The following is a 23,085-nucleotide window of genomic DNA, read 5'->3' as shown; positions in this document are numbered from 1 at the left end:
AAATAATTTAATCTTCAACTTTTATTTTATAACCATATAAATACTTATACTTTAGATCACAAATTTTAAAGGTATTTCTTTCTTTAACTTTATAAAATGGGACATATTAAGTACTCCTATTAACTTACTCAAAAAATTCAATTTATATTAAAATATTTTCAAAGAAATTGGATTTTGGAATGGAATTGCAAAAATGAAATGATACCCATCATTCATTTTCATGTGCTCTTCAATCCCCATAACATATTATTACAAGCCATTGTGCTATTATTCATCAATGTCTCCTTCTTCCCTTTTTTTCTGAATCTTTAATCTTTATCACCTTTGCTTTCTAGGGTTTAGAGAAAAGGAAAAAAAGAAAGAAAGAAACCTAAATAAAGCTCTCGCCTTTATACACATATATACATAATTACTGGTGTCTCTCTCTTTCTTATTCTTTAATTTTAACTTTTTATGGAAATATAGAAAGATATTTGCATGTATAAGGAATCATTTGCTTTTTTAACATATGGAATTTGCTTTATCAGTTTGGTCTCTCTTCAAAGTTAAAAAAAGAGAGAATATATAAAGAAAATATTATCTGATGTGTAATGGATTTCTCTCTGTTTCTGCTATTTCATCATTTGCTCTGAAAAAAATCCAATCTTTTTCTGTTAAATATAAATATATTATATTGTTTGAAAAAAATAAGGTTGTGGGGTGGTGAAAAGATTGGATTTTTAAGGGTGAAATGTTGGCATTGGAAGGTGAAATGGAGCAAGAATTTGATGCAAAGCTAAAGATTCAGAATAATTCAGCTCCTAATACTGCTCAGAGATCTAAGAGTTTTGCATTCAGAGCACCACAGGAGAATTTCACAATCCAAGATTTTGAATTGGGAAAGATCTATGGTGTTGGTTCTTATTCCAAGGTCAGTCTTTTTTTCTTTATCTTCCTTATCTTTTTATGTCATTTCTTAAAATATTTCAATTTGGTAGCATTTGTACCAAATTGCTACCTGTGATAATAATTCTTAGCTCCTTTACCTTCATTTTCATGCTTCTTTGTTGGGGTTTGAGACTTGAGTTTGAGTTTCCTATGATTCACTTTTGGAAAATTTAACAGTTGAAAACAGTGTTTTTTGGGGGGGTTGGGGGGGGGGGGTTCTATTAAGCTAGTCCTATCATAAAAAGCCTCTGCACAAGAGAAAATGAGAAAAGAATGGTCATTGTCTTTGAGTATGCAGAAATGCAGTTTCCAGGCCAAAGTGAAGAATATTATTTAGTGGGTTTATATTTGAAGTTTGTTCTGAATTTTCTGGTAAGAGGATGTTCATGTGAAGAGATTAATACTCATAAAAGCAATGTTAAAAACTCATTCTTGTTTCATTTGCTTTTGGTGTCAATAGAAGATTCTCATTTTTTACACTGTCTTGGTGTGTTATATATAGAATATATCTGATTTGTCAAAAAGAAGAAGAATTAAAAACTTAGTGTCATTAATTAAAGATCACACTCCTCAAAATGTGTTTTACCAAGTTGGGTTAAATTTGAATGGAAATTATGGTGTCGATGCTTAATTATCTGTATCAAGTTGAGTTTTACCATTTACTGCTACTTACTTTCTATGATATATCAGGTTGTTAGAGCAAAAAAGAAAGATACTGGGAATGTTTATGCGTTGAAGATCATGGACAAAAAGTTCATCACTAAGGAAAATAAGACTGCTTATGTGAAACTAGAGCGTATTGTACTTGATCAGCTGGATCATCCTGGTGTTGTCCGACTATTTTTCACCTTTCAAGACACTTTTTCACTGTGTGAGTATCTTATATATTCTTCATTAAGAGTCTTTTCCCCCCATCTGCATTCTGGTGTTGAACTTTGGTTGGTCTAATTTAATTGTATTTGGTTGTATTCTGAAGATATGGCGCTTGAGTCTTGTGAAGGTGGAGAGCTTTTTGATCAAATAACAAGGGTAAGTAAATGAAGAACCTTGATGCATGTAAATGAACTTCTTCACAAAAGTTTCCTGTATATTGTGTTGTTTCCTGTCGAATATTGGTATTTTCGTGAATTTATTGAAAATGTTATCGTCCTTTCTTCAAAGTAGTTCCCTTCTCCAATGTTTGTGACTACTTGTCTGATGTACAATGTGCTTTTAACTTCCGTTGGTGCAGAAAGGCCGTTTGTCTGAAGACGAGGCACGCTGTTATGCAGCTGAAGTTGTAGATGCTCTTGAGTATATACATAGTATGGGATTGATACATCGAGACATTAAGGTATTTGACAGTGTGGACTGTTACGTGAATAATATATGGCAGGTGGGGGATTCTTATAGTTCGCTTATTGGCAGCCAGAGAACCTGCTTCTTACTTCAGATGGACATATTAAAATTGCGGATTTTGGCAGCGTAAAGCCAATGCAGGATAGCAGAATAACAGTCCTTCCAAATGCGGCATCAGGTAAATATTGCTTTCTATGAGGAGTTGAGGACACTCGTGAGAGTATATTATTGTCTTCCTCATTATTAAATCCGTGGTTTTTCTTGTATCCAGATGACAAAGCCTGTACTTTTGTGGGAACCGCTGCTTATGTCCCTCCTGAAGTTTTAAATTCTTCTCCTGCGACTTTTGGGTATGGATTTCTATGCGTCGGAAAAGCCAAGTTTTCCCATCTTTATGTTGCATATGAATCCTATATTTAACATCATTATTCGTTTGGAACGTGTCGTACCAGAAATGATCTTTGGGCACTTGGTTGCACATTGTATCAAATGCTTTCGGGAACTTCGCCGTTTAAAGATGCCAGTGAATGGCTCATTTTCCAAAGAATCATTGCCAGAGATATCAGATTTCCAAATTATTTTTCAAATGAAGCCAGAGATCTTATTGATCAGTTGCTGGTGAGCTATTATTTCGTACTTAATCTTCACTTCCTGGTTCCTCTTTTTCCTTCCCCTATTATTTTACCTTTTTTTTCTTCTTATGTCTTAAATTTTTTATGCTTCCCCATTTGACTGAACTTCATCTATAAGTTTTATTGCTGAAGCTTTCAGCAACTTATCTTTCTGCTTGAGATTATCTAGAACTATCACTTCATCACTTTAACCTGGTTCTCAGGACTTTCAAGTTTGTTACTTAAACAATGTATCGTCTCTACGTTAGATTATATACCTACTTGAAGTGAGGGATGCCCAGCTTTGTTGGCGAAGTTATAATATTTCTGTATCAAAAGTTATATCTAGTTTGTTCTTGGTAGTGCAAAGCATATAATTGTCTATCGACCTATCTTTCTCTTGTGAATGAAACAGGGAATAATCCTTGCAAAGTGATGTTACTTGAATGTTTTTTGTGGTTTTGAGATGATACGAAGATGCAATTTACTTATTTTATAATCTGCATTGGATACCTATTATGAATAAAGAAAAATAAACGACGTAGAAAAAATATGACTTCACTCCTTCAGTCGTGCCTTTTAGAAATGGTTGATCTCTTATCTCCTAGAGAGTTATATAATAGGTAAAAGCGTTATAAGAAATGCCGGGTGTTGAAATACCACCGAAACTGCAATGATTACATGACATAAACCTTTCGTATTTTTTTATGAATTAGTGCATCTCTGACCTTTTCTGCATTCTAGGATCCTACTTGTGGAGTAATGCTGAGTAACAATAAACCTGATTCTGAGCTTTAGGTCCGATAAAGCAAGCTTCTTACATAGGGAGGACGAAATTTTTAAAGGTGGGCTAACTGCTAGGTGCCAATATCTCTGAGGGTGGGAATGGAGAGACTCTTTTTTATTAGGAGATATGAAAGCTAAGAGTTTTGTGGAGAACAAAGTTTTGTTTTTATTTATAAATTGTTATCAGGCTTAACTTAATTCCTTGCTAATACGATATAGTTGTTCAACGTTGAAAATATTGAGGGACAGAAGCTTAGAATATTGAGTGCAGTTTTGCCAGATATAATTTTTGGGGGAGTGCTGGGAGGGTGAGGACCTTCTTACATATTTATATATTTTAGTGGTAAGTAGGGAGGAGGAGGTACTGTTTTATCCTAACAAGAAGTCAATGCATGATTTCAAGGAGATGTAGTTGGTATCTCGGGAGCAGAACCTTTGTGCTAATGCTAGCCGGTGCACTAAGTTCCCGCTATGCGCGGGGTCCGGGGACTTGTCAAAATGTCTTTTACGAGTTTCTATGAAGATTAAGGTTATAGAACTTCGAGTTGGGTGGAAAATGTCCGTAGTATGCTAGATACATTTTCGCATTGATCTTCTCTACTCTGCCTGACTGACTTAAATGCTCCAACATCTCAGGATATCGATCCTAGCAGAAGACCTGGTGCCGGACCTGATGGTTATACTTCACTGAAAAATCATCCTTTTTTTAATGGGGTTGATTGGGAGAAGTTAAGGTCACAAACTCCTCCAAAGCTTGCTATGGAGCCAAAAGTAAGTCATTCCCTCTTTATGTTTTAGTCATTCAAGCCTTATTTTATTTTGTCCTGAGAGATACTTCTTTTCCGGTTAGACATTTATACAATTATTGAAGTGCTAGTTCGAATCATTTAGGCCCCGTCAACTCATAGCAGTGGCGACGAACAAGATCCTTCATGGAATCCATCGCACATTGGCGATGGTTCAGTTAGACCTAGCGATGGAAATGGCGGTGCTGCATCAACTTCTGAAACTGGTAGCATCACCAGGCTTGCATCGATCGACTCTTTCGATTCAAAATGGTAGGATCCTGAGCTTCTGCTTACTTACCTACATAATGAAAAACACTCTAGAATATTTTTGATGCAATTTTTATTTTAACCGTGGTGTCCGGGCCTGATTGTGCACACCTCGACTAATTCCACGCGATACCTACTACCTCCCACTAGCAACATGTATCAGGTAACTCTATCCACCAATGCTTGGACAGATGGGAAGAAATCACCTAGTATTTTTGCCTCCGTTGGGATTTGAACGTGAGACGTGAGATGCAATCATCTTGTAATCTTTTGTAATAGAGTTTCGTAGTAATTCCATAAGGGCTATATTCTCTCTCTATACTGTTCATAACTAATTTGTGTTGACTTATTTCTTGTGATGACATCAATAGGAAGCAATTTTTGGAACCGGGTGAATCCGTTCTCATGATTTCCATGGTGAAAAAGATACAGAAACTTACAAACAAGAAAGTTCAGCTAATCCTAACAAATAAACCAAAGTTGATTTATGTTGATCCTTCAAAGTTGGTGATCAAAGGGAACATTATATGGTCCGACAATCCTAATGATCTTAGTATTCAAGTTACAAGCCCTTCACAGTTCAAGATTTGTACAGTTAAGTCTCTTTGCTTGTTATAGTATATTGGTAGTCAAGCGTATATTACTTTTTGCCAAGTCATCTCGAGTTTAACTCGTTTGTTCATCTTGTGATGATACAGCCAAAGAAAGTTATGTCATTTGAGGATACTAAACAACGAGCACAGCAGTGGAAAAAGGCGATTGAAGCTCTCCAGAACCGATGATTCTAGTCTTTTTTTCTTGACTACGCATTCTTTGCAAATGTAAGGGAATTGTAGAGCGAACGGGTAATCCAGAAACAGTTGGATGCTCCCAAAGAATTCTTATCAAGCACTACTCAATTTTACTTCTAATAGAAATTTTCACCACAGTTATTTTCCTCGGATAAAGCTCATACATTTGTATGTTACAGACTTGTAAAGACACAAGTTTTAATTGAAAAGAAGTTGGAGAGCTGATTTATCAGCTGTTTTACTCTCTATTATTTTGATTAAGTGCCATTTATTTTCATTGTTCAAGCAGACAATGTTTGTGGAACTTAAGTATATACCAAAGCAGAAGAAAGTCATAATTTGAACTTGCTGAGGATCTGGTAGATGTTGGTTGGCCTTATAAATTAATTCAAGTTACACTCTTGTCACACACCATCTTTTTCTTTTTCCCAAAAGAAATCATATATTACTTCATTAAGGTCATGATATGTCTCATTTACAATTAACTTGGAAACATAGTTGCCCAAGAGACTTGTTTTGAAAAAGAAACAGAAAATTTGGCTAAGTTATAATTAAAAGTCCTAGATAACAACAACAACAACATAACTAGTATATTCCCAAAGTGTGGGCTTGTGAAGGTAAAAAGTTTATTTTGGATAGACGCCCGGCTCTAAAAGTCGTAGATATATGTACAAAATTAACATGATCAAACTCAAAATCTAAGTGTCATATATCTTCTCAAGCAACATCCACATTCTAAGGGGCTTTTGCATTTTTCTTCAAAATTAAACTGAATTGGGGATTCATAGGAATGGAGCTACTGCCTATCCAAAGCAACCACCCCAATACTTGCTCTCCTCGTATCAGTATTAACAAATATCAAGGTCCACCTTGACCTTGGAGCACATTTAGTAAAGATTCACAATAATCTTGATTTTTTTTCATTAGAAGGGCCAAGCAACAAAACTCAAGATATTCATTATATTCAAATAAAGCTTTTGACATAATTTCAAGATGTTCTGCTAGTTCATTGTTAAAGCACCAAAAAGTTCTAGCCTTCCATATTTGCCGGACTCTTACTCAAATGTCGCTCAACTATTCGAAATTATCTAGTAAAATTATATATATATATATATATATATATATATATATATATATATATAAAGGTCATTCAGCTAGATTTCTCAAACTTTCGATGACCAAATATCTATTTTACCCTCTAAATTATCAACTTTTATCTTTTTTAATATTATAATTTTTTTCTTTCTACTCTATATTATGGACTTACCTATATAATAAATAAATTATATTTATAAACAAAAAAAAAATAGTTCTCAAACATATATAAATAATAATTCAAGTGACTTTCTATTACTAAACAAAAAAAAAACATAATTTTACTAATTTGAGCAATGGACTCTATATTTGTGGATATTTGTCGAACAATTTAATTTAAAAAAAACACGCGCTATAAAATGAGCTATGGTTTCCTGCACCAAAAGAGGAAAAAACTACGGTTTTGACTCTTTGAGTCAATTTGCTGTAGATGCGCTTCACGAAACAAGGTAAAAGTCAAGTCCATAATCTTTCTCTTCTTAGCTGTTTTAATTGGTTATTTTAATGTAGTTGACGACTGGTATTAGTTAGTTTACGTTCTCTTCATCCTCTTCATCTTATTGTATTTGCACTAGAACTAACCATACATTGATTAAGATCTGCTAAGTCAGTGTTGAGTTGCCCTTTACTTGTTTGCTAAAATGCCTGAAAGAGATTGAATTTATGTTTTGTTTAAATTTCAAGTCCCCTTATTCAGCGTACTAAATTTAGCATCTCTTAGTTCATTTTGTAATAGCCTGCTGGCTGGCTATATGCATTGGCTCAAAAGAGGCTACATTTTATCATAAAAACTCTCAATTTTAAACATATAGTTGGAGTACTGCAGAAAGTAATATGAAATTCCCTGAGTTGTTTCCATGATAAATCATCACCCACCTGTGGTGATTAAACGCTCTACTTCTGACCAGGAGATTGAGGGGGAAGTCACGTGTTTTGGTTTTAGGAGAATAAATAGCTTTAATATCTTCTTCGTTTAACGTTACTCTAGATTATTCTATGAAGTTCAGAATGAAAGAAAATTTAGTTTTTTGAAGCCTTAGTTTTGATGAAGTTGGAACACGATCGGGCGGGAGGGATAGAATTGAGAGATTGAGGGGGAAAGCCATGTGTTTTAGTTTATGGGGTTAGTTTCTTGACAAAAACTAAATGGAAGGATGGTTGTTGCAACTTCTGAATTAGTTAAGGGATGTATCTTAGGTTTGGGCCATAGTTCAGAGATGTTTTTAGCCAAAAACAGCTAGAGTATAAAATTCATTAAACTTGTGACTTGATTTTATTTATCTCTAAATTCTCAAATGAGGAAGGTTGTTAATATTTATGATCGTCTTTTGTTCTAGGTCATTAATTTTCATGGCGGCGACCAAATTGCTTACAGTCTCCATAGCACTCACGGCGCTTTCTACATTAGCAGCAGCCATAGGTGTTGGATTTTGGAGAAGAAAGACAACGGCTGACAAGGAGAAAATCCGAGAGTTGGAAATATCTTTGAAGGCTGCGTTGCAAAAATGCGGTGCTGAGAGGCAAGGCCGCATTAGAGCTCAACAAGCATTGAGGAAAGCAACCTCAAATAATTCTAATAATTCATATCCTTTGGCACCTATTGCAATCACTCGGTCATGCTTCTCCACAAGGTAACCTTTTCTTGTTTTAAATTTTCCCCCTAAAAAGTTTAAAACTGAATTAGCATTGTGTTTTATTGTATGGTTTCTTAATATAGATGTACTGTAAATAATATCTTGTAGCATTAATATTTGTGATTAGGAATGGGACTCCAAGGCAACCTTTGATTGTACCTCTTGCTAGAGCATGTCTAGTATTTGATCCAACTCGAGTTCCACCCGCATCTCTTGAGGGTCTCGAAGGCTATTCTCACTGTTGGATTATCTATGTCTTTCATCTAAATACGGATCTTGACAAGTTATGGAAGCATCCATCACAGTCTAAGTTCAAGGCAAAGGTAAGAGTACCAAGGCTGAAAGGAGAAAGGATGGGGGTCTTTGCGACAAGATCTCCTCATCGTCCATGCCCTATAGGCCTCACTGTCGCAAAGGTTGATGTTGTGGATGGCAATAAAGTTTTCATTTCTGGTGTTGATTTAGTTGATGGAACTCCGGTTCTTGATATTAAGCCATATCTTCCATACTGTGATAGCATCTCTGGAGCAATGGTCCCCGATTGGGTAAAGGTGGATAATATGTTAGCTGTAGCATCTGTTAACTTCTCTCACGACTTCTCTGCCTCTCTAAACCATTGTTGGTCAAGAATAACAGAGAAGAAGAAGAAGATATCACTTTATACATCTCCTACTGAATTTCAAAACTTAATTCAACAAGTGCTGTCATGGGACATACGATCAGTATCTCAGAGACTTCGGCCTCATAAGACTGAAAACAGCAGCATGATCTCTCAAAATTCAGACTGCCAAGATAATGTGATGCTTGAAGATGATGATAGCCAAGAGGCACTTCATTTTCCTGATGATATTGTTTACCACCTTATTTTGGAAGGCCTTGACATCTCCTACAAAATTGACTCTGACGGCAATGTTCATGTTGAAAAGATTGACGTTGCCATTCCAATCTGAAGAAACTTAAGCAATTTCATGACAAGAGAAAGCATGTTGGTTTGTCGTACTGCATTATCAGCTAGTTAAAATTTTCATGTTGTACTTTTATCCGCTGCAACATGAATCATGTAGGTACGGCTGATCCAAACCAACCCTTTTTTGGAGTTTTACCATCCTGGCTTCTGCAATATTCGTTTCCTTGTGCAGCTATCAGATAATTGATCAGGGTAGTATTTACTGCACACTAGCATCAAAGAATCATACATATCAACTAACTGCAGAGATGAGTGAAGAATCTGTAATGTGCTTAAGGTAGAAGAGTTGAAGTATGTTACCTTATCTTCCATTTATCGAAGTGATACCTTAGAGAGTTACATAATCTGCAGTTTGATCCTTTTGTCCTAGAGCTGGCGATTAGATCCAAAATTCGTCAGTGATGAAGTGTAAAATTGCTTATCTTCACCTAGATAGTGTTTGTAGCCGACTTTAACAGATGATGAAATTTTATTTGGTATGATTCTGCTCTGTGCACATTGCTTTATATTTTGATTGTATAAAATTATTCTTGTAAGAAGAGAAAGAGAAGATATGGTTTTTGAATTTAAAAAAAAAAGGTTACATTCAACCCTTGTCTCAAAATGAAATGATATATGATCTTGGACGTAAACAGCTAAAAACCAACAGCATAGGTTATAAGAAATACAATATTTTCTTACAAGATTAATTATATACAAGCTTTTATTACAACATCTTATATTACGTCTGGAGTTTAACTCGTTTGCTCTATCTGTGTGCATTTATTTTGCGATCATACAGCCAAAGTATTCTTATCAACACTACTCAATTCTACAGCTTTACTTCAAGTAGAAGAGTTTTTGCTCCCTATTATTTCATGAAATGCCATTTATTTATAGTTGGAGCAGACAATGTTATCGGAACTTAAGAATCATAATTATATAGCAAACCAGAAGAAAGTTATGATTTGCTTAAACATTTCAATTTGTGGTGATTATAGTTCTTAAGCAATGTGATTGAATTAGTTGATTATTTCATGCTTTCAGGTTTGAGGATCTTGGTTAAATATTAATTCAAATTACAACTCAGTCACTCAATATCTAACAATTTAACACAACAATACAGAGTATAAAATTCACTAAACTTCCAATTTTATTTCATCACTAAATTCTCAAATGAGGTCATTAATTTATGCTCGACTTTCGTTCTAGCTTACATTCAACACTTGTCACAGAATGCTAAGATATATGATCTTGGACGTAAACCACTAAAACCCAACAAAGGCAACAACATAACTTAGAAAAGGAATACAATATTTTCCTTCAAGTATCTGCATAATCACGCGAACATGTCTTGTGTCTTTTTCTGACTTTGCGCGCAACAATTCTGGAGCTTAATTAGTTTCCTCAACAGCCTCAGCCAAAAATTGAATCTCTAAATGAGCCTCTGCTAAAACAAAAACTTGCTTTTTCAGCTGCTAGTTATTTCCTTTTCCTTTGACTTGCACATATCTTCTGCCGACTTTATAAACTTTTTAGTCAAGTCATCAATCTGAAAGAACACACACAAACCGAAGTAAAAGAGCCTGTAAAGAATAGAATATAAATTATACAGCACATAGTAATTTCTTCAGCAAACAAGTAAAATAACGTACTTCCTTCTCCAGTCTTTTCGCATCATCTTCTGAGAAAGCTGAAGCTGCCTTGTCTTTCTTTTTGGGCAAAGATTTCTTTATAGTGTCCAAAGCCTGATATAAAAAATAATTAAAATAAGGGATTAACATCTTGTAGTATCAACTAGGCAAGATTTCTTTTGTCACGTAAGTTCTTGGGTTTAATATCCATGCACAAACTACATGCATATAACTGTTTCCATCAGCTCAACATCTTTTCTCCCTTTGTTCATTACTTCCATTTTGTTGGGGTTGTGGAGATTGAGTTCACCAATAAATATAGTAGTGATATCACGGGCCATGCTGCTGTCTTGCAATGAGAGAATAGAATATAAACATTGGACCTCAGAAAGGACTGGAGACAAATAGGTGATGACCAGGTTTTCTTCAGTACAGCCCACATCATGTGAGGAGAGTATTGTGGACATCACCATGGGAATCCGTTTACCATACATGTAACATATGGCATAAACACACACACAGACACAACAATTGCACAAAGACACTCCCCCAACTCTAAACAAGAAAAATAAATAGTCAACTATGTGGAGAGCTCCATTAATTTGCTAATACAGAACAGCATCCCTGAAAATTACAGAAACCTCTTCTAAGTGGCCAAACTGAATTGAAGGTTAATGAATTGAGTAATTATTCTTTTAGCATTCCCCTAGTTTGAACTTCCCAGTTTTTTCTCTCTTAGATACTTTATTTTCGTCCCCATTTCTCTAACGAAAATAATAGAAATGTCGCAAGGACAATAGCCCTTCTCTCTTATTCCTCTAAAGAACCTTTCTGTATACACAGCTGCAACCAAATACTACCAGAATTTGGGTACATATAAATATAACCCCTCTAAGCACTTATATTTATTATTCATTTAATTTCCGAACTCTCCGCACCAATCACTTCAGCATACCCAGAACAGAAAGTCAATCTTCTATACAATTGCAGCACTCATGTCTTTGTTACCCAGCAATAACCAAAGTTCAACACACCTCCAACTTCATTTGGATACTCCAGATACACAACCTTCATGCATAAACTTTTCTTTGACTCCCATTCCATCCATTTCCCACAACTCAAAGTTGTATATATATTTTGATAAGAGAACACCAATTGTTGGCTTCTTGCAACTCAATCTTTTTTTTTTTTGTGATGAGTAAGAAATCCAATTGTTGGATCTAGTTCTCCCTATCCATAAAAACTTCAAGTTTTGGTTCATTATCACTTGTAAATTTTGATTCTTTTTGGACCAAGTAAGAGAAATCCAATTGTTGGCTCCTTATTACTTACAATCAATTTAGTGGATCTTTAGAGACAACTATTACTACAACTACACTTCAATCAAAAACAAGTTGGAGTCAGCTATATGAATCACCAATATCCATTTCGTCCAATTTGGACCGTTTATGCTCGTGGAAGACAAAAGGACATAAATAATTAAAAAGTGTGCAACATGTCCCTCTATTCGAAGATTATCACTACTTAACTAAATTCTTATGAGAGTTTAGCGCCATCATGTATCAAGGACTTTAGTAATAGCCAAATGCAATTTTCTAGTGTTTACTGTAAGTCTGTACTACACCATTCAAACAAACAAACTCACGGTTAGGGTTACACAGAATTTGGTGCAGATCATGAGTAGCTAGGGCATGACTCTCTTCACAGCTTTTAATCAACTTGAGCTGGCTTGAACCATCCACTTGTGAGAATTCACTGGGTTTGTTGTTGTTGTTTGCGTTGGCTTGAACCATATTCTGGTCAATCTCAATCAGTAAGAAGCCCATTCCTATTGACTTCATATAATATACGTGCAACTACTTTCTTATTATCTCATCATATGTTGGTTTTCGACAGCACTAATTCCCCTAAAACCCTTAAAACATATTTACCGGTTCTCTCTCCTTTGCCCTCCTTAGGTATCTTCAGTCATTTTATCCTTCGGATGATACGGGTGTGATCCCATCCATTGCCCAATCATCTTATCCTTTCTTCCAGTGCTTCTGAATTTCTATTGTCTTTTGTTCCCTTATTCCTTACATTTTGGGCTTTTATATTTCAATATGATGAAATGGGTATTTTACTTCCTATAAAGGCTACATTTTTTTTATGGCCTTGCTTTATGGATGTAAAAAGGGAAGGAGAACTTTAAGCAAGTGAAGTGGAAAAGGAAAACTTATAAAAAAAAAAGAAGAGGAAAAGGAGAAAGTACAAAGGTGTTTGCTCAATGGTGTACCTTCTGCCGCGCTCGTCTTACACTTTGCTTAACATCTTCAGATGATTTCGCAACCACCTTGCATACAGCCTGGTAAAGAGGATAATATTATCAGCCCAGGAAACATATTAAAAAGAACTGAAAATTGACAAGGATCACCTGCACATGCTCCTTAGTCAACCTGCTTGTTGCACGGATTGCCAAGAAAAGAAGAAAGGCTGAGTCAAAAGCATTGGAAATCTAACGGGACATAAAGTTTCCATTGCAAATCAAATAGAGAAATTAACTTAAATAGCCGTCCACTCAAAAAAATAGCCGGCAAATGTATATATTGTGTATAATTAGTGTATAAATTATCTATATTTTCTAGCAAATGTAAATATCTTTGACCGAGTGGTCAAATATGTAAGTTCCCCAATCAAATATCCCAAAATGTTGCTGATGCAAATAGCAAAGAATCACAACACTTAATTGCCTGAAGTAGTTATTTTGATAAGGAATTGCCTGAAGTAGTTATATTCCCTAGCAAGAATGTTTGTCTTGAAAAAGTGTAATAATGATGTTTTGTCTACATTAATATAATGTAATTCAAGCCATTCTACATGTAAATACTGGCAACATGAAAGTTATAGTAAGAGGAAGATCCGTCCACTTTGTAAATTGTGAGGTTTCAAATCTCTTCCCAAAAAGACTATCAAGTCCAGATTAAATCAACTTTTTGTTTCTATTTTTAACATTTAGCCAATCTAATAGGTGGACCCCAGAAACAGGAGAGACTAAATTACTCTTTCAGATGGATACTTACGGAGGAATTGGCACAATTAACCTCTGGTTGTCCACTTGAGGATTTAACCCCAATGGAGATGAAACAATGGCTTTGTCCAATTCTTTGACGGTCTGCAAAAAAGAGTCGATCATGGTTCATGTTTATGTAAAATATGGTTCAGTTTGCAACCTCAATGCAATCAGAATAAATTTACATCAGAATGGCTCCATAAATCAAGCTTTGATTATGTATCGAGCAAATATAGAAACCTAGACAGATTATGGTTATGAGTTTGCATATAATATTACATTTGGATCATAAGGAGTCACCGACAAGGTTTTTGGGTCAAGCACTGAAATGACAGCCATCCTGCAAAGGGGTGTTTTAACACCTCCTGATTCAACAATGATATGATCGAGAATCCCTGTGATTCCAGTAAACTAAACGAGTGAGTCCAAGTCCAAGGCCAAACAAGTTATGTTGTTTACAACAGAAATTGAGTTCATGTACCAGCCGATGCTCTGCCCGTTCGCAACTTGGCCAATTCTCGCGACAATGCATCAATTGCTGCCTCCATCTGTGAGACTGCAGCAGCTTTGATGCTAGGACCTATATTTACAGCAGCCGCTGGATTTCCATAATCATCGTCATCTACCTCCTCCCCTAAAAATTTGTCGTGGAGGACAACATATTGAAAGAGTCAGAAACTTCAAAGATAAAACTATCGCGTCAAAACAAGAAACTTAAAGACACCATTTTTATGTATTTGTATTGTATTGAACAAACTCTAGAAACCTTTTGTCTCGAATGATCAACTAATGCACTTCAGTAAGCAAAAGTTTCTTTTTTGTTGATGAAATTAAGAATTCATTGATGTGAACAAGTAACAAAACTAAAGGAGAGAAAACTCATACTCCCACAGCCCAATTTATGTGGTAAACTTTACCTTTTAGACTTTCTCAGAAAAAAATGACACATTTCTATATTTAAAAATAATTTAACTTATTGTTTCTACTTTAACCTTAATGAGATTGATTTAATAGTCACAGTGTCACACAAATGTCTATGACTTGTTTTAGATAACAAGTTTCAAAAATCTTTTTTTTTTTCTTTCTTAAACTCCGTGTCCAATCAAATAAGGCCACATAAAATGGGACGGAGGGAGGACATGATATCCATGGGAGTTAAAGCTGTGCCCAAGCATCTGAGTAACTGTATTGTATTCTAACATATTTTCATATACAAACAAACTTATTAAACCTATCATCAAGCGATCACAGACAACTAGGGTGCTCTAATTTAGTGAGCAATTAGCTTATTGGGCTAGAAATGTAAACACATTCAACAACAATCAGAATATGCACTAAATATTACTAGTAAATTTGAGAAACAACAAGAAAGAGATATAGAATCATTACTAGCTTGCCTCCTTCCTTTAGCAAAACCCCTGCGAATTTCAAGTAGATAATCGGTTTGCAAAGAACAGGGGATTGTTTCAGTAGTGACAGAGTGGGGAAATGGACTAGAATTTGAGCCAACCAAAGAGGAGAAACGATCTGCGGTGAAGTTTGTGGCCCGTAATGCACCGGAAATGCTGCGGTAAGATGCTAATGCTCGTCTGATTGAGATCGCCATTGTTTTTTACTCTCAGAAATTGGAAAGCTTCACTTACTATTCTCTTTTTCCTCTGTGCGATTGGTGGTTTATAGGGTTTTACAACCCCCCCCCCCCCCCCCTTCTTTTAAGTGTGTGAAACGGGGAAGCGTTATTCGGTTTAATGGCTAAATCGACCGAACCGGAGTTTTTGGTTTGTCTGTTCAGCTTGAGGAAAAGCCGAACAACTATGTCGTCTTAATTCAACAACAATAATGGGAAGGTTAGTTTGTATACGGACCTTATATTTACCCTGGGGTAGAGTGGCTATTTTCGATATAGCCTCAGCTCCCTCCCTCCAAGAACTCCCTACCTTGCTCTTGGGGTGACTCGAACTCACAACCTCTTGATTGGAAGTGGAGGGTGCTTACCACTAGAGCAACCCACTCTTGTCAACTATGTCGTCTTAATTCATGTGACATAATTTGAATCGACACAACACATAGTTAAAGAAAGAAATAAAAAATATTATAATTTATAATTTTAAATATATCATAATATTTAAATGACTAAAAGTTTCTCATAAAATGAGAACGTCACACATCGTATTAGAGCATGGTAGATGAAATGGAGGCTTGGTTCCGGAGTCTTGTGTAATAAAAATGTGCCACTAAAACTTAAAGGTAAGTTCTACAAAGTGGTAGTTAGACCGACATTATTGTATGGGACGAAGTGTTGGCTAGTCAAGAACTCTCGTGTTTAGAAGATGAAATTGCTGAGAAGAGGATATTAAGATGGATGTGCGGGCATACGAGGTTAGATAAGATAAGGAATGAAGTTATTCGAAAAAAAAACGGGAGTGGCCCCCGTAGAGGATAAGATGCGGGAGGTGAGGCTGATATGTTTTGGGCATGTGAGGAGGAGAAGCGCAAATGCCCCAGTTAGAAGGTGCGAGGGGTTGGCTTTGGTAGGTATAAGAAGGGGTAGAGGTAGGCCAAAGAAGTATTGGAAAAGGTGATGTAACGACTTGACCGGTCATTTTGAGAGTATTAGCCCCAAACCCCTAGTTATTGCTCCCTCAATTTTATTTTGTGGTTACGTAACTTACCGAGAGGATTTGTTTTTGGTTTCGCAGTGAAATAGGACACATAGTCCCTAAATTGGGAGTTTAAGTTCTCGAAATTTATCGTAGTTTGAATTGTGTGAAGACAACTCCGAAATGGAGTTTTGACGATTCCAATAGCTCTGTAGGGTGATTTTGGTCTTAGGAGCGTGTCCAGATATTTATTTGTAAGACCGTAGTTGATTCGGCTTGAAATGACGAAAGTTAGAAATGGAAGGTTTGAAAGTTTAACCGAGAGTTTACTTTATTGATATCGGGGTCGGATTCCAGTTTTAAAATTTTTTATAGGTCCGTTATGTCATTTATGACTTGTGTGCAAAATATGAGGTCAATCGGACTTGATTTGATAGGGTTCGACATCGAATGTAGAAGTTGGAATTTCTTAGTTTTCATTGGGCTTGAATTGGGTTGCGATTCGTTGAACTTATGTTGTGGACGAGATTTGAGGCCTCGAATAGGTCTGTGTTATGTTACGGGACTTGTTGGTATATTCGGATAGGGTCCCGAGTGGCTCGAGTGTGTTTCAGGGTGAGTTTTGAACGAGTTTGGGCCTTTCGGCACTCTGATGATGTTCTGGAAACAATTGGAGTGCGGAGGGCATATTTTGGAGTGCTGAGGCAAAGCCTCATGTGCGGACCGTAGAAGAAAAGTGCGGACCGTATAGGAAATGTGCGGATTGCAGAAATCCTCTTGCGGCTCAGAAAAGAGAATCTGCAGGTTTGATGGTCTTACTTCGTAAGCTTATATCCTTTACTCTATAAGGAATTTGAAGATAATCTAAAAATGAAAGTTGTAGCCCTATGAGTCTAGTTTCCAGAAAGTTAAAACATTCATTATTTGGACATTTATAGAGAAAGTTATGGTCAATTTACTGAAGCCTGGTAGTGCAGTCACTGCTGAAATACGACCGCACAATTTGGATTGCGGCCGCGGAATCTGGAATATGCGGTCAGCACAATGGGAGGTCAGATTTTTGTACTATATAAACGAGAGTTAGAGTATTATTTCACAATTGGACTTTGGGAGCTCGGTTTGTGGCAATTTTTCATGGGTGTTTCAAGCAATTTATCGGGGTAAATGATTCTAACTTGAATTTAGTTAATATACATGAATACATCATTGTTTTCATCATTTAATTAGTATTTTGAGATGAAAATTTGGAAAAATTGTAGGAACTTCATAAACTATAATTTTGAGATTTTGATCGAGATTTTTGTATCGGATTTGAGTAATTTTGGTATGGGTGGACTTGTGGTTGAATGGGCGTTCAGATTTTATAATTTTGGTCAGGTTCCGAGACATGGGCCCGAGTCGACTTTTTGGAACGATTTTTCAATTCTTTGCTAAAGTCATAGTTTCATTATTTAAATTAATTTCTTATAGTTATATTTATAGTATATAATTGTTTTGGCTAGATTCGAGCCGATCGGAGTTGGAAAATCGAGGGAAAAGCCTTCTTATTGATTGATTAAGCGAGATTTGAGGTAAGTGACTTGTCTAACCTTGTGTGGGGGAAACTCCCCTTAGGTTTTGGTATTGTTATGGTATTTGCAATACGTTAAGGGCATGTACGCGAGGTGACGAGTGCGTACTCGGGTTAAAAATTAAAAAATCCCATTCTTGCTGAGTAGTTTTCTTTTAATTCCTTAACTAAGTTGCCCTAGCATGTGTAGTCATCATGTTTAGCCTAATGTCACATGTCTACGTGTTTTAACTCTTACTTGTAATTTATGCAACATGCTTAATTGAATTACATGCTTCCTTGATTTCGTATTTAGTCTTTAACTGTAGGATTCCTTGCTGTAAATTCGTTGTTCCATAGTTCGCATGTCTACGTGTTTTAAATCTTACTTGCAATTTATGCAACATGCTTAATTGAATTACCTACTTCCTTAATTTCGTATTCAGTCTTTCACTGTAGGATTTCTTGCTGTAAATTCGTTGTTCCATACGATATGAGTTGCGTATTTACTTTTGGGACTACGAGGCGGTACCTCGGGAGCTCCCATGTTGCATATTTACTTTTGGGACTACGAGGCGGTACCTTGGGAGCTCCCCTGTTGCATATTTACTTTTGGGACTACGAGGTGGTACCTCTGTAGTTCCCCTGTTGTGTATTTACTTTTGGGACTACGAGGCGGTACCTCGGGAGCTCCCTTGCTATGTATTTACTTTTGGGACTACGAGGCGGTACCTCGGGAGTGCTCCTGTTGTTTACCTCTATTTGTTGTGTTGCTATCTTTCTGTAATTTCTCATTTTCAAATTCTCAGTCATTTCATTATGTTATTATATCTTCTGCCTTATTTCCTTTTTATTCCAGTACGGCCCCGACTTGACCTCGTCACTACTCTACCGTGATTACGCTTGTTACTTACTGGGTACCATTGTGGCGTACTCATACTACACTTCTGCATATTTTTTTGTGTTGATCCAGATACTTCTTACCAGACCGGGTACCAGTGAGATAGCCGTACGTGGAGACTTCAAGGTACATCTGTCAGCGTCCGTAGACCTCAGAGTCCCCCTCTATCCGTATTATGTTATTTTCCTTATTTTAAGTAGACTCTGATATATATAAACGGTTAGTATTTCTCTTTAGAGCTTGTGACTTATTTCTACCGGGTTTTGGTAGTTGTAACTATTTTAAATCGCAACTTTTATTTATTTCATATGTTGAGATTTGAGTTTCAGTTTTATATTCCGTTATTCCGTACAATTGATAGGCTTACCTAGTCTTAGAGACTAGGTGCCATCACGACATCTTACAGAGGAAAATTGGGGTTGTGACAAGTTGGTATCAGAGTTCTAGGTTCATAGGTGTTATAGGTCACAAGCAGGTTTAGTAGAGTCTCGCTGATCGGTACAGAGACGTCTGTACTTATCTTCGGGGGGCTATGGAATTGTTAGGAAACGCTTCACTTCTTTGATTACTTATCGTGCGAGAATTTGACTTCGGACTCTAAATTTTTGTCTTTTTAGTCTCTCACAGATGGTGAGGACACGTACAACTGGATCAGATGACCAGACACCCGCGCCCCTGCTAGAGCCACGTGAGGCCGGGTCTGGGGTAGAGGCCAAGGATGTCCACGTGGTGCAGCCAGAGCACCCGCACGAGCTGCTACAGAGAAGCCACTAGTAGCTCCAGTTGGAGGGTAGGCACCTGAGACGCCTGTTACTGCACCAGCCCTCCAAGAGACTCTAGCCCAGTTTCTAAGCATGTTTAACACCTTGGCTTAGTCAAGATTGATACCACTTGCTCCTGCCACATCTCAGGCGGGGGAAGGAGCATAGACTCCCGCCGCCCTTCCCCAGAGCAGCGGGTTCAGGTCGACCAGGTTCTAGAGGTCGTACCAATGCAACTAGTAGCTCCAGTTCACCCCGAGGTTAGGGCAGTAGTTTCTAAGGAGGAGCAGTTCAGGCTCGAGAGGTACAAGAAGCACCACCCTCCTTCTTTCAGTGGCTTAGCGTCAGAGGATGCCCAGGGTTTTCTTGAAGAGTGACACCGTATCCTCCGTACGATAGGTGTTGCAGAGTCTAGTGGGGTTTCCTTCACTACGTTCCATCTTAGAGGAGCGGCTTATCATTGGTGGCGAGTAACGAGTTGGGTAGTCCGGCCGAGGCCGCATTACTCACTTGAACTTAGTTCTTGGATATGTTCTTGAGGGAGTATGTTCCTCAAAATCTCAGAGATGCATGGCGCGCAGAGTTTGAGCAGTTGCGCTAGGGTTCTATAACCGTGTTAGAGTATGCAGTCCATTTCGGTGATTTGTCTAGGCATGCACCAACCTTGGTTGCTACTGTTCGGGAGCGGGTTCGTCGATTTATTGAGGGGCTCAACCCCAATATCAGATTTAGCATGGCCTGAGAGTTAGAGATGGATATTGCGTACCAGCAGGTAGTGGGGATCGCTAGGAGATTGGAGGGTATGTTGACTCGGGAGAGAGAGGAGAGAGAGGCCAAGATGTATCGAGAGTTTGGCACTTATAGTGGTACTCGTGCCCCAGCTGTAGCTCGTTAGGGCAAGGGTTATATGTGTCACCCTGTTCATTCAGCACTTTCAGCCGCCAGCGGTACTCCGGCCACTCCTAGGCCCCATGATCCTTATTATGGACCGCCAGTGTCTAGTGTACCTCATGTACAAGGTGCTTTTAGTGGTCAGTCCAGCTGATCAGGCCCGAGCCAGCCACAACAGCCACGTCCTCCGAGTGCTTGTTTTAAGTGTGGTGACACTCGTCATATGGTGAGGGATTGCCCTAGACTTAAGAGGGGTGCACCTCTACAGACTACTCAGGCACCGCGTGCTCCACCGGGTCCTTAGGCTATGATTATAGCACCAGCTACCACTCCACCTGCACTGCCAGCTAGAGGTAGGTCGCCCTAGAGGGGGAGGCTAGGCCAGATACTATGCTCTTCCTGCTAGGACAGAGGCATTTGCATCCGATTCTGTCATCACAGGTATTGTTCCGGTCTGTCATAGATGCATCAATCTTATTTGATCCAGGCTCCACTTATTCCTATGTGTCATCTTATGTTGCTCCGTATTTAGGTGTATCCCTTGATTCTTTGAGTTCTCTTGTCTATGTGTCTACACCCATGGGTGATTCTATTGTTGTTGACTGTTGCGGCAAAACGCACACGCAAGTATATGCGGTCGTCAAGTAATAAAGTGACTAAAAGTCGAATGTCAAACCCACGGGTACTTGTAATTAACTATTAACTAAATTAGACTATCCTAATTATCTAAACAAGAGTTAAACCTAAAAGTGTATGACTCTAATATAATTAAAGTAAAAATAAAATAAATAATAAACTCTAAACAAAGGAAGAGTAGATTTTTATGTTATCAATGTGATGAAAACGATCTAAGGTTATGGGCTATCTAACATTCCTATTGTATTCTTCAATTAAATTGACTAACTAATTTATCTAGCTTATTGGTTGACAAGGTTAATATTGCTCATAAGAATCTGTCGAGTTCTTACTCGCCTATTCTAGTTAAAATAACGCCTATATGTCTATGGAGTTAGAATCAACAAGAACGCATTTATAATTCCTGTACATCAACCAAGCAAGACAATTAGGTATATGTCTATCCTAACCGCGAATCCATTCCTCGATGCCTAGGTTAAGGAACTTGCTCTACTCAATCCTATATGCAATCTAGAATTCCCACTTTCGAGTTCAACCCTAGATTCGTAAGTAGTATTCAATTGGTGATCAAGCAATCAAATAATTAAGCGCAAGATTGAATAAATAAACCAATATGATAAATAAGAAATCAAAATTAATATATGAATAACAATAGTCATGAAAGAACCACAACCCTAGAACGTGAAGTTTAGATCCACATAGACATGGTAGCAAAATAACAAATCATACAAAGAAACATAAAAATTACTACGTTTGGTGGAAGAAAAGATGAAACCCGGCCTCCACGGCGACTTTGTGCTCTCCCTTGGTCAAAAGTTCCTCTCAAAAATGTTCTCCTCCAAAATAGGTTTAGGACCCCTTTTATACAAATTGGGACCGTGTAGGACCGAAATAACCAAGTCCCAGGCGAAATAAGACAAATCACGTAATGCAGGGTCTAGGCGCTGGCCTAGCGGTAAATCCAGTAATGTTTCCTCCTAACTTTTGCTTTCAAGTTGCTGCAAAACTTTGGATTGCCTAACATTTCCATTTTTCTCGTTTCTTTGCTTTTTCTTTCTTTGTTTGTAATGGTCTTCAATTTCCTCCACTTAATGCTCTTCATAATCACATAATTAATGATCCCACATTTGTAGTGTATAAAATACACATCAAAATATTTACTTTGCTCCTAAATTTCATCTTCAAAGTAACTACACATAAAATAAACTCAATTAAGCATAGATATAATACAATTTAGCAATAGAGCACCAAAATATAAGGTAAGTAATGCACAAAAAATATGGAATTATAGCCAAACATCATTGACCGTGTGTATCGGTCGTGTTTGGTTGTTATCAGTGGTTTTGAGACCAGAGCTGATTTATTACTACTCAGTATGGTGGATTTTGATGTTATTTTGGGCATGGAATGGTTGTCGCCCTATCACGCTATCTTTGATTGTCACACCAAGACGGTGATGTTAGCTATGCCAGGTCTACCGCGGCTAGAGTGGAGAGGTAACTTAGATTATGTTCTTATCAGAGTTATTTCATTTTTAAAGGCTCGGCGGATGGTAGAGAAGGGGTGTGATGCGTATCTAGTTTATGTGAGGTATGTCAGTGTTGATACTCCTACCGTTGATTCAATTCCAGTAGTGAGGGATTTTCCAAATGTATTCCCAGCAGATCTTCCAGGCATGCCGCCCGACAGAGACATCGACTTTGGTATTGATTTTATACCGGGCACTCGCCCCATTTCTATTCCACCCAATCGTATGGCCCCATCAGAGTTGAAGGAGTTAAATGAACAGTTGCAAGAGTTGATAAGGGATTCATTCGGCCCAGTGTGTCTCCTTGGGGTGCTCCAATCTTATTTGTAAATAAGAATGATGGTTCTATGCGG

General features: G+C 37.3%; 3 protein-coding genes across 3 annotated transcripts; 2 read left to right on the top strand and 1 right to left on the bottom strand.

Moving 5' to 3' along the window:
• Positions 1 to 403: 403 nt before the first annotated feature.
• LOC104096213 (3-phosphoinositide-dependent protein kinase 2-like) lies at positions 404 to 5,756 on the top strand. Its single transcript, XM_009602554.4, has 11 exons — positions 404 to 910; positions 1,618 to 1,798; positions 1,904 to 1,956; positions 2,159 to 2,260; positions 2,335 to 2,443; positions 2,537 to 2,615; positions 2,718 to 2,883; positions 4,299 to 4,433; positions 4,554 to 4,720; positions 5,089 to 5,311; positions 5,416 to 5,756. The coding sequence occupies exons 1-11, from the start codon at positions 731 to 733 to the stop codon at positions 5,497 to 5,499; spliced, it is 1,479 nt and encodes a 492-aa protein (XP_009600849.1). The 5' UTR covers positions 404 to 730; the 3' UTR covers positions 5,500 to 5,756.
• Positions 5,757 to 6,899: 1,143 nt separating this feature from the next.
• LOC104096212 (uncharacterized) lies at positions 6,900 to 9,686 on the top strand. The gene is made up of 3 exons (XM_009602553.4): positions 6,900 to 7,052; positions 7,941 to 8,234; positions 8,365 to 9,686. The coding sequence occupies exons 1-3, from the start codon at positions 6,970 to 6,972 to the stop codon at positions 9,185 to 9,187; spliced, it is 1,200 nt and encodes a 399-aa protein (XP_009600848.1). The 5' UTR covers positions 6,900 to 6,969; the 3' UTR covers positions 9,188 to 9,686.
• A 632-nt stretch (positions 9,687 to 10,318) lies between these two features.
• Positions 10,319 to 15,560, bottom strand: LOC104096211 (uncharacterized). The gene is made up of 8 exons (XM_009602552.4): positions 15,256 to 15,560; positions 14,348 to 14,500; positions 14,146 to 14,261; positions 13,877 to 13,968; positions 13,231 to 13,252; positions 13,093 to 13,161; positions 10,839 to 10,931; positions 10,319 to 10,735 (listed from the first exon to the last, which is right to left on the bottom strand). Exons 1-8 carry the CDS (start codon positions 15,470 to 15,472, stop codon positions 10,655 to 10,657), a joined length of 843 nt encoding a protein of 280 aa, XP_009600847.1. The 5' UTR covers positions 15,473 to 15,560; the 3' UTR covers positions 10,319 to 10,654.
• Between the last annotated feature and the right edge of the window lie 7,525 nt (positions 15,561 to 23,085).

Source organism: Nicotiana tomentosiformis, chromosome 5 (assembly GCF_000390325.3).
Source record: "Nicotiana tomentosiformis chromosome 5, ASM39032v3, whole genome shotgun sequence".
NCBI classification, from domain to species: Eukaryota; Viridiplantae; Streptophyta; class Magnoliopsida; order Solanales; family Solanaceae; genus Nicotiana; species Nicotiana tomentosiformis.
Note: the sequence above shows the minus strand (reverse complement) of the source record. Positions and strands in the feature narration are given on the sequence as shown.